At 34.7% G+C, this 17,870-nt stretch overlaps 1 protein-coding gene across 1 annotated transcript in view; it reads right to left on the reverse strand.

Moving 5' to 3' along the window:
* The window catches only part of ABCB5 (ATP binding cassette subfamily B member 5), a 178,747-nt gene that overhangs the window by 90,334 nt on the left and 70,543 nt on the right, over positions 1 to 17,870 (reverse strand). The window contains exons 6-13 of the mRNA XM_077757610.1: positions 10,109 to 10,300; positions 9,852 to 10,023; positions 6,884 to 7,008; positions 6,625 to 6,802; positions 5,210 to 5,323; positions 4,790 to 4,900; positions 1,564 to 1,689; positions 87 to 290 (exon numbers count right to left, since the gene is read on the reverse strand). Of these exons, the coding sequence (XP_077613736.1) occupies positions 87 to 290; positions 1,564 to 1,689; positions 4,790 to 4,900; positions 5,210 to 5,323; positions 6,625 to 6,802; positions 6,884 to 7,008; positions 9,852 to 10,023; positions 10,109 to 10,300 (1,222 nt within the window). The remainder of the gene's footprint in view (positions 1 to 86; positions 291 to 1,563; positions 1,690 to 4,789; positions 4,901 to 5,209; positions 5,324 to 6,624; positions 6,803 to 6,883; positions 7,009 to 9,851; positions 10,024 to 10,108; positions 10,301 to 17,870) is intronic.

The raw sequence follows: 17,870 nt of genomic DNA on the forward strand, positions 1-17,870 counted from the left end.
TAGAAGTTTTTGTTTTGTTACCTTATTTTGGAACATTGCACTGCTTTAGCTCTAAGCTAAGGACACAGGCTACATAGTGTACTTACATTGGGAAACTCCATTATGAAATCATAAGCATTTGCTTCCTTTGCTGCTTTCTCAATCTCTTCGTCAGTCACACCATCTCGTCCATATTTAATATTGTTATTAATGGTGGTCCCAAACAAAACAGGCTCTTGGCTGACCACTCCAATATGTTCTCGATAATACTGCACATTTAAAGTTCTGATGTCATTCCCGTCTACTGTGATCTGTGAATCCAAAGGAATGAAATCATGTTGTGATACCTTACACTGCCCTGGGTTTAGAGTCTTTTTCACTAATTCAAAGCATAAGCTGATAAGCAGAGTATTTAGGAATCAAAGACTGACTTCCTTTGATAAAATATTTATAGCATGTATATTGTCAACACACTTTTCTGGTAGATATGAACCAATAAAACTTCAAAAAAAAAAAAAAACCTGGCTTAAAATCTTGCCAAACCACCTGAATATCCTTATTCCAAGATCCAAAAATTAGATACTATATAGATATCTGGCTATAGGAGCCACAAACGTTATCATGTAGACACATGTAACAAACTTCAGTTTTGTTAAATTAAGACTGATGTGACCTTTGCATTTTTTTCCCCAGGAAATACCGTTTCTTCTTTTCAACACCTCACTCTGCTGCAAAAGGCAAGAGTGTCTTCTATTCTTTAATATAAATAATTGTAAATGAATACTGCCATTATACATTACCTCAAATATTCCAATGATAGAAGCCAGGTTTGATCATTATAACTCACAGAGCCTCTCTTTCTCACCAACTCTGGTGTCCTCTCTGGGCATGAGTATTCTATGCAACTCATTCTATGGAATGCTTAGCCAATAATTTATGTATTTAATATTAACATGAATATTAACGAATATGGTATACTAAAGAAAAAAACTTAGGAAGTCAAATTTAAATGAACCAGGGTCTAGGAGAATAGATTTCATTTAAAATGACAGTTGAAAATTTGAATAGAAGCATTAAGAATTATGCTTCTGTGACTATCATAGTCTTGTTCTTTATGCTATTTACAAGGGTAATAAAGTCAAGTGCAACATTATGGATGACAGAAAAAAAAGAGAGAGCGTATTTGCTACATATACTCTTCTGGTATGTTTTCAGAAACTGAAAATCTTGTAAATTCTGGGTATTACAAGTTATGTCATTTTTCTCCACAGCTTCCATCACCTTCTAACATACTATAAAATTGACTTATTTGTGGTTCTCTACTTATTACCATATAAACTCTATGAGGGTACAGGTTTTTATGCTTTGCTCATCAGTGTTCCCTAGTACCCAGAACAGAGCCTAGCAGTAGGTGCTCAATAAATATTTTGTGAATGAATGAATATGCATGAAAGAAAATGATATGGCTTTCCTCAGCTCTACTGTTAAAAAACCAAAGTTGATATAGCTGTCAGTTCTCTATAATAGGTGGTATTTCCTAATTTCATCATATGGGCTATGCATGATTTTGCTAAGTGCACTTACAAAGCCGTTGTCAGGATCATATAATCTCTGTAGAAGCTGGACTGCAGTACTCTTCCCACTGCCGTTGGGGCCAACCAAGGCTACTGTCTTTCCAGAGTTAATTTTGAGATTCAGGCCTTTCAGAATCTATTGGGATATAGGGGGGAAAATTGTATATAATGAGGATAAGTGAGAATATGATTCACATATTTTCAGAAATTTAATGTATAATATAATATGTATATAACATGTATAATATTATAATATGTATAATATAAACAGAAAAGAAATTCNTACATGTATAATAAAAATCTACAAAATTTTGGAAAATAATATTTAAAAATCTCTTACCATCACTCTATATAAAGAAGAGATCTAGATTAAGAGTACACCTAGAATATTAAGTAGTCACAGCAAACTGTTCACATTTTCAGCTGAAATATTTTATATCAATTTCATGACTACTAAGTTAGTAAAGGTTTTATCTTTTAATTTGCAACAATTGAATGAAATCTTGCCAGATATGTTCATGAGCTATTTAAGAAAATTCTTTCTTAAAAAATATACATTTAACATTATTGAAAAATACAGTAAAACCTTGGTTTGTGAGCATAATTCATTTCAAAACCATGTTTGTAATCCAAACTACTTGTATATCAAAGCAAATTTCCCCATAAGAAATACTGGAAACTCTGAAGATTTGTTCCATAACCAAAAAATATTCATGTAAAAATGATTACAATAATGTAATATAATATAAAATAATAAAGTAAATATAAAATATAAAGAAAAAAACAAATTAAGCTGCAATTACCGTTGAAAGCCTTCGTGGCTGGTGTGAGGGAGACAAGAGAGAGGTGGGTTATTGTGTAGGATGACTTTCACTATCAGTAATGGAATCACTGCTATCTACTGGCTCAATGGAATATTGTTCTGCATGGGGACCACTGTATACACTTGCACGAATGTTGATAACAGTACAGTATTAGTAAATTCTTGTCTATTGTATTTGTGACAAAAAATACACTAGTGCCAGTTGTGGGCACCTTCCAACACTCTGAAAAATCACTGATTTCTGCCAAACACTGCTCAGCCTGAGACTGAGCATCCAAGCATGGGAGATTACCCATAATCCCACATCTCGCAAAAGAGAGAGAGAAAGAGACAGAGATGGAGAGAAACCATTGAGTCAGTTGTGATCATGTGACATTTGGCATCACGTACTACTCGTATTACAAGGCACTGCTCGTTTATCAAATTAAAATTTATTAGAAGTGTTTTCTTGTCTTGTGGAACACTCATAGAACAGGTTACTTGCAATCCAAGGTTTTCCTGTATATTGCAAAGTAAGACAACTGCCAAGACTCCTCAGGTGCTCCCATGAATGGGATTCCATGATTAGAAACCCTCCTTTTCCAGTGGTGGATCTCATGGGGACATTTAAACTCAGGGTAGCACTGTAAAATGTTTCTCAATGACTGGAGGCTGCCACCAGCTTTTAGTGTCCTGGAGACTGTAGTGTGAGAGAAGTCTGACAAATAATTACCTTACCAAAATGACAACAGCAATCTCATTGAGAAATTCTCATCTATCTTTCCTTGCATTTATTATGTACTCAGCTTAAAAAAATGGGAATCTTTCCTTGGGCCCTCACTTTGATCTCCCTGTTTGTAAAGAAACAGATCCTTTAAATAAAGTAAACATAAAAGTTTCAAAGGCCTAAGCAGAGAAGAATTCTCTAAAGGAGGTGAGAAATTCAGGACTCCTGGTGGGAGTACCTCCTCTATCATCTGCACTTTTACTCTGGAGTCGATTTCTGTTCTTTCCTTGAAAGAATCTGTGTTTTATTTATTTAAAGTGGTAGACTTTTTCTTTGTTTGAAATTATTACTCTTTAGCTTAATAAAAAGAGACATATTTCAAATGTTCACCTAAAAATAGTTTAAAACCCAGAGAGCACTTTACCATGCAATATAATGGCAAAATTGGTACTTAAGTCTCTAAGAGCCAACCTAAATGTAGTTGCAAATGTCGTGTTTCTGTTAAGAAAAACGGCAGAAGGCAACACTATGTCAATAATGGTAATTAAGCAGGAAAAATAAAAAAAGAGCTTTGAAAAGAGAATTTCAAAGACTTAGAGAAAAATAAAGAAGTAGGAGGAGGTATATCTTTTCTGAATGAAAATTATGCAGGGGACATTTCAGCACTTTTATAGGCATTAAAGTTTGATGGCAAGAGTGATTTTTATCAGTTTCATTTAAAATAAAATTGGGGCATCTGGGTGGCTCAGTCGGTTAAGTGTCTGACTTCGGCTCAGGTCATGATCTCATGGTTCGTGGGTTTGAGCCCCACACCGGGATCTGTGATGATAGCTCGGAGCCTGGAGCATGCTTTGGATTCTGTATCTCCCTCTCTCTGACCCTCCCCTGCTTGCGCTGTCTCTCTCTGACTCTCAAAAATAAAATAAAAAACATTAAAAAAATTAAAATTTAATTAAAAATAAATAAATAAATAAATTGTCCTTTTTCTATGAAACAACTGTTTTATTACTAATTACTCTTCGTAAATTTTTAACTATTTTTTTTTTGGATAAATATACTAATAGCATGAAAGAGGAGGACAGAAGAGACAGATAAACATTTTCACAAGAACTTATCAAAGACTGAACGATGGAGGGTAATAAATTCTGTGCTGCATGTGCACCTGTGCACACATGTGATTGTATGTATCCAGAAGTGAGAAAGCAAGTACCTGAGACACAAATGATGGTACAGTAAAGCCCTTAGGAAAGGTAGAAGGAAAAGGTACAACACATGCATAATTCCTCCAGGTTAGAGACTAGGAGGTTGAAATGAGTTACCTTTGTTGAGTGGGATAACATTCAGGGACCACCAATAAGTGATGCCATCAATCCAAGACATTTTGGTGTGCTCCCAAAAGCAGAGTGAAGGAATTTCAGGGAGTTGAAAATGTTTTAGTAAGTTGAATGTAGAAAAGAGGTTGTGAAATGTAACTAGTTCTTCCAGAGTTATTTGTCCATTACTGATCTATCTTTCCTTCCTTCCCTCCTTCTTTCCCTCCCTCCTCACCTTTCTCTAACTTACTTTCTTCTCTTTCTCTCTTCAAGTCTCAAAGAAAAGTAGCAAAATATTGGTCAAAATGATCTTAAATACTCTCTTAAGAGGAGATCTTAGCCAGTAAAAGACAATATCAGAAAGCTGTATGATTCTAAAATTAAATTAACCGACCTTGATAGACGGTCTTGATGGATAACTGAAAGAAACATTTTTAAATTCCACAGTTCCTTCAATGCATTCTGGTTTATGTCCTGTTGTTGAAAAATTATCTATAGCAGGTTTCTTAGAAAAACAAAGAGAATGTTACAAATATTCAAGGGACTAAGCTGGTGCTCTACATCCAAAAATAATTTAAAGATGGTTTACTTTTATAATATTTTCTTTTCTGCTTAAGAAGTACATTGAGTTAGACATGAAGGTTTCAATAAAACACAGTGCCCTTGTAGAAGAGTTAAAACAATATCTTTCCATATCCAATTGTCCAACATGGATTTTGCCTATCTTTTTGTTTTGATGAAATGAATATATCTATTTTTTGGTTTCTTCCTTGCAATAACGGTAGTTATCTTTCAAAGCAATTTGAAGTCTTACCTTATCAATAACCTGGAAAATATTAAAGGCGGCCCCTCTGGCTATAGTGAAGGTTTCAAAGCTAGGGGCTGCTGTTCCGATGCAGTAACTACTATGGATTACACTAAAAAAAACCTATAGGAATAAGAAAATAATATTTAATCTTCCTCAAACATGTAAGAGACACAATAAAATGAAGTGTATATTTGGTTGACTCAGAGAGATATTAGAGAAATTAGGTAGGAAAGAATGGAAGCTCCTACCAAACATAAAGGAAACATGAGTTGATCTGAATATACGTGGTTTTTTCTTAATGTGGAACAACTTTTGATTGTCCCATAGTCTTGTTATCACCTGGTGGGAAGTTTGAGCAGGAAGATCTGCTTACTGAGGAGGGCTCACTGGTTGAGAGAGGAGGTAAGTTGCACTTCCTCCCTGCTGGTCAGTCAATTCCTTAAACTTTACAGAGAAGGATGGGATAGACTTCACTTGCATAGAGACATTGTACTATTTCTGTCCAAAGTTTTCCGAATTCTTATATTACTGGACATCTTTCATTTTCAGACAGATACATCTTTGCAAAAAGTCAAATAAAGAATCCCATAAGCCAGGTGTTTTTTCCCTATTTTTATAAATGAGAAAGCTAAGGCTTAGCAAGTCATTTGCTCAAAGTCACACATAAATTGAGGAGTAAGGATGTGCCCCAAATTCTTCATGCTCAAGTTTCATTTATATAAAAGTCTTAAGTATGAAAGTCTCAAATCTAAAGGATGACTTTAGTTGACAGAAAAGAAATCTACGTAGAATGGGAAGGCCAAATGAGAACTGAAGTATATAGACCAGATCAATTCAGTTCAGCAAGACAAACTGTCTTTAATCCTGAGTCGAACTGTTTATTGTTGAAACTTGGGAGGATGACGAAATAAATTCAAATTTAATGCATAACCCTAAAAGTTAAAAAAATATCTAAATTGTGATGTTGGACAGAACTGTAGACAGTCTGTTTTTAACATTACTATATGCTGAAAGGACAGCAGAAATGCAGGAGAGTTTAATCTACAGAATATTTCCAGAGGGAAGACATTCAGCAAGGTGAATATAGACTTGTCTTACCTCAGCAAGCTTGAAAGGAGAAAGTTTCACTAAAGAATGGCCTTTTTCACTGCTGGATTAAGAAAACTTTATATCCCAGTGGAGAATTCAGTTATGATTCTTCTAAAAGCAGGATGCTCTTAAAGATATGCTGGCTGACTAAATCCTGCCAGTTCATAACTATAATTTAAAGCTATATCCAGATAATTTGAAGGAAACAAGTATTTGTTGTTAAAAACATTCATCTTTGAATATTCATAATCATGCAAAGACAAATTTTTACTAAACTCTAGATAAGAAGGGATTATATAGGCCAATTACCTTTGCTCTCAAACAAGACTTACAGCAAGAACAGTTCCGATGGTATAACCAGGTTCTCCACTAAGAACCAAGGAGGTGCCATACCAAAAAGCAAGTCCATAGGTTCCATTCATAAAGAAGTATACTGCACCAAGAGAGAGTTTTGAAGCTATAGCCTTTTTTATGCCAACATCCTTTGCATTTTTTAGGTTCTGTGTATATCTTAAAAAGACAAAACACAATGTAACAGACTTTGGGGAAAAATAAAACCAAGAAAATATTGCCATAATTAAAGGAACAGACCTTTGAACTTCTTTTTCCTGGGCCCCAAAGGCTACAACTGTTCGGATGGATGACAAGACTTCTTCTGCCACAGCCCCAGCTTTGGAATAGGCATTTAATTCCTTACTGGACAATGAGATGATTATCTATAATAAACCAGGACCATAGTTAACCAAGAGATGACCCTGAGGCAGTAACAATGTCCAGAGAACTTAATTCAGTTAGAATCTAGAATAGCAGAATTTTATTACTGAAAAGGTACTTAGTATCATTTAATCTAATTTTCTCAGTTTGCAAATGGGGAAAGTAATGGCCAGAGATATTAACTGACTTTTTATTTTTGTTTTTTAAATATTTTTATTTATTTCTAGGAGAGAGAGACAGCATGAGCAGGGGAGGGTCAGAGAGAGAGGGAGACACAGACTCCGAAACAGGCTCCAGGCTCTGAGCTGGCAGTCAGCATAGAGCCCGATGCGGGGCTCGAACCCACGACCTGCGAGATCATGACCTAAGAGAAAGTCGGACGCTTAACCGACTAAGCCACCCAGGCACCCCTTAACTGACTTTTTAAAGTCTCAGAGCAGTGAAAGAGCTCAGTGTGACATAATCTTCAATCTAAATCTCTACTCTGCCTTCTATAAGTAGGGCTTCACTGTTTTCTCTCTGTATTTTTAAAAATTTAGAACATGGTTACTTATGTTAACACAACTGGGAAAGAAGATTTGGAGATGGATTTTAGCGACATAGGCCTTTTTGGGTGTACTATAGAAAATGGTGAGCCTGATTTAACTTGATTTGTTATCATGTAAAAAGCAAGTCTTCCAGAGGCTATGGGTCACAGTAGCAGGAAGAGGAAGGTGATCCTGCATATATCTGGAGTGTGACCCCTGAAACTATTACTGCATAATGCAGCTTCCCTGGTAAGTGCTATATCTCCAACACTTAAAAGGTGAGATTTCAGAGACAGAGCAGAAGGGGAATATCATTCTTGTCAATATTAGGCAGGTTTACCTGACTTTTAAAAATTTTAAAATCAGAATGTGCCTTATTCTCTATTATACATCCCACTTACTACTCCTTTAATTAGTAACAGATTTCATTTAGTAATTAGTACACTGGTTCAACGAAATGGAATAGGAGGAAAATTGTCTGCTGAGCTGGGAGTCTTTATTGTGTATTCATATAACAAGTCTATCCATTTTCAAAACACATTCCAAATAAGTGGAGATAATTTTACATAAGACATGCTTGGACAGTTGTTAAAGTCTGAAGGTAGCATAAACTGAGTAATACTTATTTTCTGCATTCACTTAAAGATAATTATTCCTATGTCATTGGAGAGGAAGCAGCACCTAGCAATAAACACTGTACATAGTGAGTATTTAATAAATGTTTGCCAAATTAAATTGAATCAAAGGAACCTAGAAACCACCCACCATGGCTTCTTTAGTCATTTGAACAACTTTGACCTTACTTGCTTCTTTACAACCAGCTAATACAGTAGCAGAACTCAGATTTCCCACTGTTGTTCCTTTTAAACATCTTGCCTACTTTGATTCCCTGAGCAGTTTTAACTTTAGGCTCTGATTTAGTAACACTTAGTGGGTAATCTTCCTACTGAGGGGGTCCTAATTTCAAATATGCTGGGGATAAAGATTTTGACAAGAGTTACAAGGTCAATCCTAGAAGTCACACTAAATAAAGATTTCTTATCTACATTGAATTATTCAGCCATAGAATATTTTTATTGCTGAAAATTTTTGTTTGGTTGAATTTGTATATTGCTAGCAAATAACTCAGTGAATTTTATGGCTTTGATTTCCATAAAGAACAATTAGCTTTGCAAAATTAAAAACCCCATCTATCCCTAAGAATACATGGTGCCTCCAATCTAGGAGATGGATACATTGGTAAAACTGCCAGACTTGATTAGGAGAAAGATATCAGGGATATATCTGTCACTTTTGGACTTCACAAAGAGCACTGCTTTCAAATCCAGGCTATAAATGGATTAATATCTTGTGGTATGCTCACACCAGTGCTAGAAATATAATTTAAAATGAAAATGCATAATTTATTTAAAATATTGAAACAGATTTATATAGTACATAAAAGTAGACATTAAGCAGACATTTTCAATGTAATTCAAGAGTCTTATAAAAATAAGAACTTGAAATAGCTAACATAAAAATTTTTACTGTTTTAGCAGTTTCTTATTCTGTTCTAGTGAAATGAATTGCATATCTTTATCTGGAAATTTAGAATACATCAGGCTCTCCCAAAATCCAATGCATAATGGAGTAATTCTTTATCCATGCTATCATTTGAAGTTGCACTAGGCTACCAAATGAGGAGGAATGTTTTTGTTTTGTTTTATTTTGTTTCCTAAGTAGGCTTCACACCCGGTGGGTAGTCCCAACATGGGGCTTGAGCTCATGACCCTGAGATCAAGACCTGAGCTGAGATCAAGAGTCATAAACTTAACTGACTGAGCCACCCAGGTGCCCCATGAGGAATCTTTTTAAATGTTAATAACCTCTTTAATATTAGTAACTAACCTCACTGTAGCCAAATAACTTGAAGACAAAAGAGTGATTAATAGTTAACAAAATCAAAATTACTTGTGATGCATAACATCCTTTTCTATTTTTAGACATAGGAACTAGAAATGCCTTTTTTTGACAAACTTAATAAAAAATCTAGTTCAGGGGCACCTGGGTGGCTCAGTTGATTGATCATCTGTGGTTCAGGTCATGATCTTGCGGTTTGTGAGTTCGAGTCCCACATCAGGCTCTGTGCTGAAAGCTCAGAGCCTGGAGCCTGCTTTGAATTCTGCCCCTCCTCCACTCGGACTCTGTCCCTCCTCCGCTCAGACTCTGTCTCTCTCAAAAATGAATAAATGTTAAAAAAAAAATTAAACAAAAACAAAAACAAAAACCTAGTTCATATTCTTGTTTTCAGTCAACACTGCATTAGCCATCTTGCCTACCCTAGAAAACAGGACTGCTGAAGCAATTATAAGAGGTGATGTGGAGAGAGTCACCAGGGTGAGTTTCCAGCCCTTGACCAAACCAATCGCCAGGCCAATAGAAAAAGTAGACATGTTTTGAAACAACAGAGCAATCTTGTCTCCAATACCATCACTGATTTTGTTGATGTCACTGAAAAAAGTAAATAAATGCAGGTAAGTCACTGATATGTCATATATGGAAACAAAGTTGATATGCTACACATCCATCCTCTTACTCAGTCATACGAGTGTTAAGTTCACCAATGTTACAACCATCAAACCAGCTGATGTCCTGTGCCAAAACTGAGTGGAAAAACTGTTTTCGAATTCTTTTGGTCTGTCGTGCTGCAGTCATAACCCAAAAGGAAATCTGCATGTAGCCAAAAACCAAGGCAGTAACTCCTATTCCAATATAATACAGGGTCAACCTGAAAAAAGATTATTGGAAATGTTAGTGAGACTCAAGTACAGTTTTTTCCTTTTGTTATAAAAAAATCTATCATAATATTTAAAAGAATTTGTATTAGAACCCATAAAATAACTAAAAATAAGCCTCCATGAGAGAAATAAATACATTGAATATAAACATTTAGGCTTCCCTAGTCTAGAATATGTCTCTCTTACATTACTAGTAGAAATTTAGAAATTAGTATTTTAAAATATTTGCTATTTATATCTTCTTTCAGTAATTTTTAATACTTAAAGCTACATTGAAGTAATTAAGATAGCTGTATGTGGAACAGGTATATAAAGAAACAATAGTAGTCAAAAGCACTGTATAAAATCTTTTAAAAATATATATAATATTAAATACAAAATTCAACTTAAGGAATTTACCCTAAGGAAATATGTAAAAAGATTAATCTAGGTGGATGGTCGTGTTAGCTTTAACAACAAAAAAGAAAAGCTGAAAACAATCTAACAGTAGACCGGACAAATGCAGCCATTAAAAAAAATGTATACTGGGTACCTGCTATGTGTGAAGTTTTAGAGATACAGTCATGAGCAAGATAATAGGTCTCTACTTATGAAAAATTTACATTCTGGTGGGAGGAGACAGACAATACAAATAGAAAAATAATTTCAGGTTCTTCTATGGGGGAAATTAACAGGATGATAAGTCACAGTATAACCAATGTGTAAAGGTGAGTCAAGAGAGCTAGTGCAAATAGAGCGGTTAAGAAAAAAATTTTTGAGGAAGTGATATTAGAGCTGGGATACAAAAGGTAAAATGAAGCCACACATAAAAATAGCAAAGAAGAGTGCATTCTAGGGAAAAGAAGAATAAGGTCTGAGGCAGAAAAAAAGCTTAGCATGTTCCAGGAACAAAAGAACTCGAAAGTGGTATGAAATGATTAGGCCAGAGAATTTAGTAAATATTGTAACATGGCCATGATGCATTGCACAGATTTTATTTTAAGAGAAGAAGTAGACCATTGGGGGATCTAAGCATGGGATGACCGTATCAGTTCAACTTTTAAAAAGATCAGTCAGCCCCTCTATGGAGAATGAATGGAAATGAAAGCAATGGAAGCAGGCAGTTTAGTTAGGAGGGTATTGCAATGGCCAGTGTGAGAAGTACAGGGCCTTGGATAAAGTTGGTGGCAGCTTAAGTATAAGGAAGTGGATAGAGTCTAGTTATATTTTTGAAATACAGCAAACTGGAATTGCCAATGTATTGGATGTGAGAAATGTAGGCAGGAAAGAAATTAAGGATAACTACTTAGATTTTGATTTGAGCAACTGGGTGAAAGTTATGCCATGTACAGCCATGGGTGACTGGGAATGGAACAGATCTGTAGGAGATATCAAGTGTTTTGATTTAGATATTTTAAGACTCCATCAAAGAGGAGATCAAGTAAGAAGCTGAAAGTGAGAGTTTGAAGGACCTGGAACAGGGTCTAGGCTAGAGATAGTAAATTTGAAAGTCATCAGCTTATAAGTGGTAATTAAAACAAAGGACTGACTGAGACCACCCTGAGAGAGAGAGAGAGAGAGAGAGTTAAGTGCAGACAAAAAAGGTAAGAGGACCAAGGAATGAACTCAGGTACTCTCCAAACATGGTAGTTTGGAATGAAGAGAAAGAGCCTGCAAAGAAAGCTGAGGAGAGGCCAAGGAGGTAGGTGGAAAGCCAGAAAACTGAAGTACTAAGGAAAACAGAGAGAAACATACAACTGATCCCCATTATTCCCAGATTCTGTGTTGGCAAATCTGTGTGCTCACTAAAGCTTATTTTTAACCCTGAAATGAATACTCAGATGTTTCCATTGTTACTCATCAACATGCACAGAGTGCCAAAAATTTGAGTTGCTCAACAGAGATGATCCCAGCTGAAGTTGAACAAGACAACACTCTGCCTTCTTATTTTAGTTCTCACATTGTAAACAAGTGTCATTTTTGAGGCATATGTCGTCCCACATTTTTCTAATTTTTGTATTTTTTCTTGATGATTTCACTATTTAAAATGGCTCTTAAGTAGCATGCTGAAGTGCTATCTAGTGTCTCTAAGTGTAAGAAGGCTGTGATGTGTCCTATGGAGAAAATATATGTGTTGGATAAGTGTGGCGTAAGCATGAGTTACAGTGCTACTGACTATCAGCTCAATGTTAATGAGTCAACAGTATATATTAAATAAGATGTCTTTAAATGGAAATACACACAAAATGTGTTTGATTGATGAAAATGTTATGACCAGAGGCTCACAGGAACCTAACCCTGTATTTAACCTGGGAACAACAGTTTAAAGTTTTCTAATTCAGTATTCATGACAACTGTAATAGAACTATTGCAAATAAATGAGGATTGGCTGTTTTCTAATAAGAGGGGCTTTATAAGGACAGTATAAAACACTATAGGTTAAATAAAAATTATCTTATTGAATTTTTTAATGTTGTGGGGAAAATGTTAATAATACTATAAGTAAAAATAGGTTACACAAGCAAATGAAAAAAAATGCAAGATCTGTACACTGGAAACTATAAAAACTTGAGAAGTTATCCATGTTCATGGATTGGAAGATTCAAAAATGTTGTCAAGGTGATAACATCCCCAAACTGATGTATAGATTCAATGTAATCCCTGTCAAAAATCCCAGTAGGCTATTTGGCAGAAATTGGCAAGATTATCCTAAAATATATGTAGAAATGAACAGAACTCAGAAGAGCCAAAATGATTTTTAAAAAGAACAAAGTTGGAGGACTTACATTTCTTGATTTTATTTATTTGTTTATTTATTTATTTATCCATTCATTCTCTATAACTGCACTAATCAAAATGGTGTGATACTAGCATAAGAACAGACATATCAATAAATGCAACAAACTGAGAGAACAGACACCCTTACATTTGGACAGCTGATTTTTAGCAAAGGTGCCAAGGAAATGGAAAAAGGAGAATAGATAATTCTTTCAAGGAATAATGCTGGGACAAATGGATACAGTCACATGCAAAATGTTAGAATCTTACCTCAAAACAGTCACAAAAATAAACTGAAAATGGACCATAGACCTAAGTGTAAAAGCTAAAATAGTCAAAGTCCTAGAAGAAAATGTAGGAGAAAATCTTCAAGATCTTGGTTTAGGCAAAGAATTATCAAATCCAAAGGCACAATCCATCAAAGAAAAACTTCATAAATTGTACCTCATCATTAAAACTTAAAATTTTTGTGTTTCCAAAGAAACCTTTAATAAAATGAAAAGGTTAGCCATAGACTGGAAGAAAAAAATTTGCCAATCATACATATGAAATGGAATTTGTATCTAGACTTATAAAATAGTACTCTCATAATTCAATAATAAGACAAAAGGCACAATTAAAAATAGGCTAAATACTTGAATATTTAACCAAAAAAATATCTGAATGCCTAAAATGTATTGAAAAAGGTTCTCATTATTATTCACTAGAGAAATGCAAGTTAAAGCTATAATATGATACCACTTGACACACATTACCATGGCTATAATTAAAAAGACAGACAATAATCAAATGTTGACAAGGATGTGGAGAAATTGGAACTCTTATATATTGTTAGTGAAAAAGCAAAACATAGCCACTTTGGAAAAAAGTTTGGCAGTTTCTTTAAAAGATAAACATAAACTTACCATATGACCCAGAGATACCACCTACGTATCTATCCAAGAGAAATAAAAACATGTACACACAAAGACTTCTATACTGATGTTCATAGAAGCATTATTTTTAAATAGTCAAAACCCAGAAACAATCTAAATGTCCATCAACTGGTGAACAGACAAAAAAATGTGTATCCCTGAAATGGATTACTACTAAGCAACAAAAAGGAATTAACTACTGATACATGTTGCAACATGGATGAAACCCAAACACTATGCTGGCTCAGTGGGTTAAGCATCTGACTTTGGCTCAGGTCATGATCTCATGGCATGTGAGTTCCAGCCCTGCATTAGGCTCTGTACTAATAGCTCAGAGCCAGAGCCTGCTCCAGATCCTGTGTCTCTGGATCTCTCTGCCATTTCCCTGTTCGTGCTCTGTCTCTCTTTCTCTCAAAAATAAATAAACATTAAACAAAACGAAGTGTGTGCTACAGTTAAGTGCCCTGCAATGGCTCAAGCTTTTTTTTTTTTTTTTTTAAATGCTTATTTATTTTGAAAGAGAGAAGGAGACAGAGTGTGAGCAGGGGAGGGGTCCAGAAACAGATGGCCCCTCTGGCCCCTTCCTCTTGCTCGTGCGTTGTCACTCTCTCTTCTCCCTCTAATATAAGTAAACGTTAAAAAAAACAATATGCTAATAAATAAAAGAAGCCAGGTGCCCTACATATTATATGTGTCCATGCACATGCAATGTCCAACAATGTAAATCTTTAGAGATAGAGAGCAGTGGCTGGCTGAGGCTGGGTGTGGGATGGGGGAATGACAGTAAGGGAGGGATCTTTGTAGAATGATGCAAGTGTTCTAAAAATAGATTGTTGTGATGGTTGCATAACTCTTGTCAGTTTACTAAAAATCATTGAAGTGTACAGTTAAAACTGGTGAGTTTTGTAAGTAAATTATGCCTCAGTAAAGCTATTAAAATCATATGAACAGTATAATTCTATTAAAATTATATATGTGTACTCATACATGTAAAAAGATTGTAATAATAAAATCAAATATAATGTTTATTATCCATTAGTGGCAGGATTATAGGTGATTTAATTTTTTTGTGAATTTTTATCTTTTCACATTATGTACAGTGAAAATACCAAGCATTTAATCAGTAAAGGTAATTCAAGTAATTTTTACAGAAGTACTGATTCACTTTTTAATAGACTTTTCTTTAAGAACAAAGAAAATAACACATTCAATTGATTCCAAATTGAAGATACTATACTTATCAATTCCTCATTTATCTAGTAATCAAACTTCCAAACTACCTGGGACCCAGAAGAAAAAGCCCTAGTAGTGTCAAAGCCCAGGTATCTTATTTTGCATCAGGAAATGAAACTACCTTCATGATCGAAGTCTTCTGATTCAAAACCACATACAAATTAAGGTTGATTTAATAGCTTCATTTATTGAGCATTTATTTTTGTAAAATATTATGTCAGGCCCTTGACATATCTGAGTATCACAGAATCTTTAGGAAGTATTAACATCTCATTTTACAGATGAAGAAACTGAAGCTTATCAAAGTTACCCAACAGCTTCCATAGTTAAAAAGTGGCAGAGCCCATGATCTTAATATGAACCCATGATCTGAATCCTGAATATATGATCTGAATCATTCTAGCAATATTTCTGAGGAAAAAATGTTCTCAAATAGACTTGGGAAACCCTGTATACCTAGTGTCATTCTTCCTTGGAAACGTGAACGTATCAAAAAATCAAAAACTACAGAAATTAATTTTGTTGAATGCAGGATGTCTCAGACCAATTAACCATGAATACTCAACTCCTTTTAAAATGTACCACATGTTAACAGTCATACTGAACACAATTTGGGAATTATTCTATCCTTACTTGCAGCAGAATTTGCTGTCTATTTATATAATCTATCGGCCAACATCTGATTTTATCTTCCTCCTAAATAAGAGAACCTCCATTTTATTTGAAGTGGCAATAATAGCTAAAATAGATGTGGTCATATGACTAGAACAAAGACAGAAGGATGTTGAGTCCCTAATGGCTTTTGAACCATATTTCATCCTTAGACTACCTACTTTCAGATATTTATATGTAAGAGAAATAAATTTCTACCATGGTTAAACAACTATTATGATGGGCTTTACATTAAATGTAACTGAATTAAATCTAACACAGCCTTGGTCATGTAGTTTGCCCCTTCATTTTCAAATAGAATATGAAAGATATATTAGAAGTAGCAAAAAGGAGAGAACTTGCTTAGAAGTTGATATACAATTCATTAATTAACTCTTGACAAAAGAGGAGGCATCATATTTACCAGCAATAATCTTGGGGCTATTTAGTCATTATGATTTGGACTTGACAAGAAAATATTCAATTATTTTCAGAATATCAGGTAAATAAAATAAGGATACAGGCTGAATGTCAAAACATTAAACTTATATAAAGCTACGAGTCATTATCTTTAGATAATAACATAGGTAGAATAAAATTCTTTGGTTCCTGATGATTATAGCTGAAAGAAATATTTTTACTTTATCCTCACCCAAAAAGAGGGTATAAAGTAATGATTCTCAGAAATGTGTTCATCAAAACATTAGTTCCACAAGATGCTACTAAGTGTTTGGGGAAAAGATTGTGAATTAATGGAGCTTTACTACACTTAATCTGTGCTGTGTATGTCCAAGGGAAGGCTGTCATATAAAGCCAGTTAGACCATGGAACCCTTTCTCTTCATGTATCTCAAATATCCCAAAACAGAACACCGGTTTGAGGAACAACAGCGTAACAAATACAACAGATTAAAAATGTTTATTTGTAAATTTCATAATCTTTAAATAACTGTACACTGACATATCTTTTCATTTTATTCTAACTTTTATTATCTGTTCTTTAAATGGAGGCTCCTATTTTTCAAAGTTCTAAACGTTTTTGTAAAATGCTCAAACTTCATGATTATACATCAGAACCTCAGTTTAATTCTGTAAGAACAGAACAAAGGCAGTACACTGAATCTCAATATGGAATTTTCAAAACACCTAGTATGAAGATATTTTATGAAAAACTTGCTAAAAAATGGAACCAATGCTCAAAGAGAGTTGAGGCTGCAGCAAAATACAACTGGAGGAGGTGCCATTTACACTGCATGCTGTCCAATACAACTTTCTATGACAAAGAAAATATTACATATCTGTGATATACAAGATGACACCAGCCAGATGTTGCTATGAACGCTTGAAATGTGACTGAGAATGAGGAACTAAATATTTAATTTTATTCAGCTTTAATTAATTCAAATTTAAATAGGCATTAAGTAGCTATGGCTAACATACTGGACAGGGCAGGTCAAGGGTTATGGTGCAGAGAGTTTCACTGCAATATGATAGTGTTCCTTGGGTTGTGCAATATGTAGGCTTCACTTGTGGGAGAAAAATAAGGGAACATGTAGGACTGTAGCAAAAACTCTCATAACTTTGGTGAGACACTACTGAAATGCATTGAGTATACTCAGTAAAGCAGCACCTGTCTAACGAACTCAACACATAACAGAGAAAATGATACTGTTTAATATATAAAACACAAAAACTTAATGCCCTTATAAATTCAGACTTTACAATTTTCAGTTTGAATGCAACATCACCATAATAGTCTGAATAATTAGTCTCTAAAATTAGTCAATAAAACTTTATTATTTTTGTTTTTAAAATTATTGTATTATTTGGGCAGCTGGGTGGCTGAGTTGGTTAAGTGTCAGACTCTTGGATTTTGGTTCAGGGCACGATCTCATGGTTCATGAGTTCAAGCCCTATGTTGGGCTCTGTGTTGACAGCATGGGATCTGCTTGGGATTCTCTCTTCCCCCCCCCCCCCCCCCCCCCCCCTTCTTCCACCCCTCCTCC

The sequence above is a fragment of the Crocuta crocuta genome, unplaced genomic scaffold (genome assembly GCF_008692635.1).
Source record: "Crocuta crocuta isolate KB4526 unplaced genomic scaffold, BGI_CrCroc_1.0 scaffold62, whole genome shotgun sequence".
Classification (NCBI taxonomy): Eukaryota; Metazoa; Chordata; class Mammalia; order Carnivora; family Hyaenidae; genus Crocuta; species Crocuta crocuta.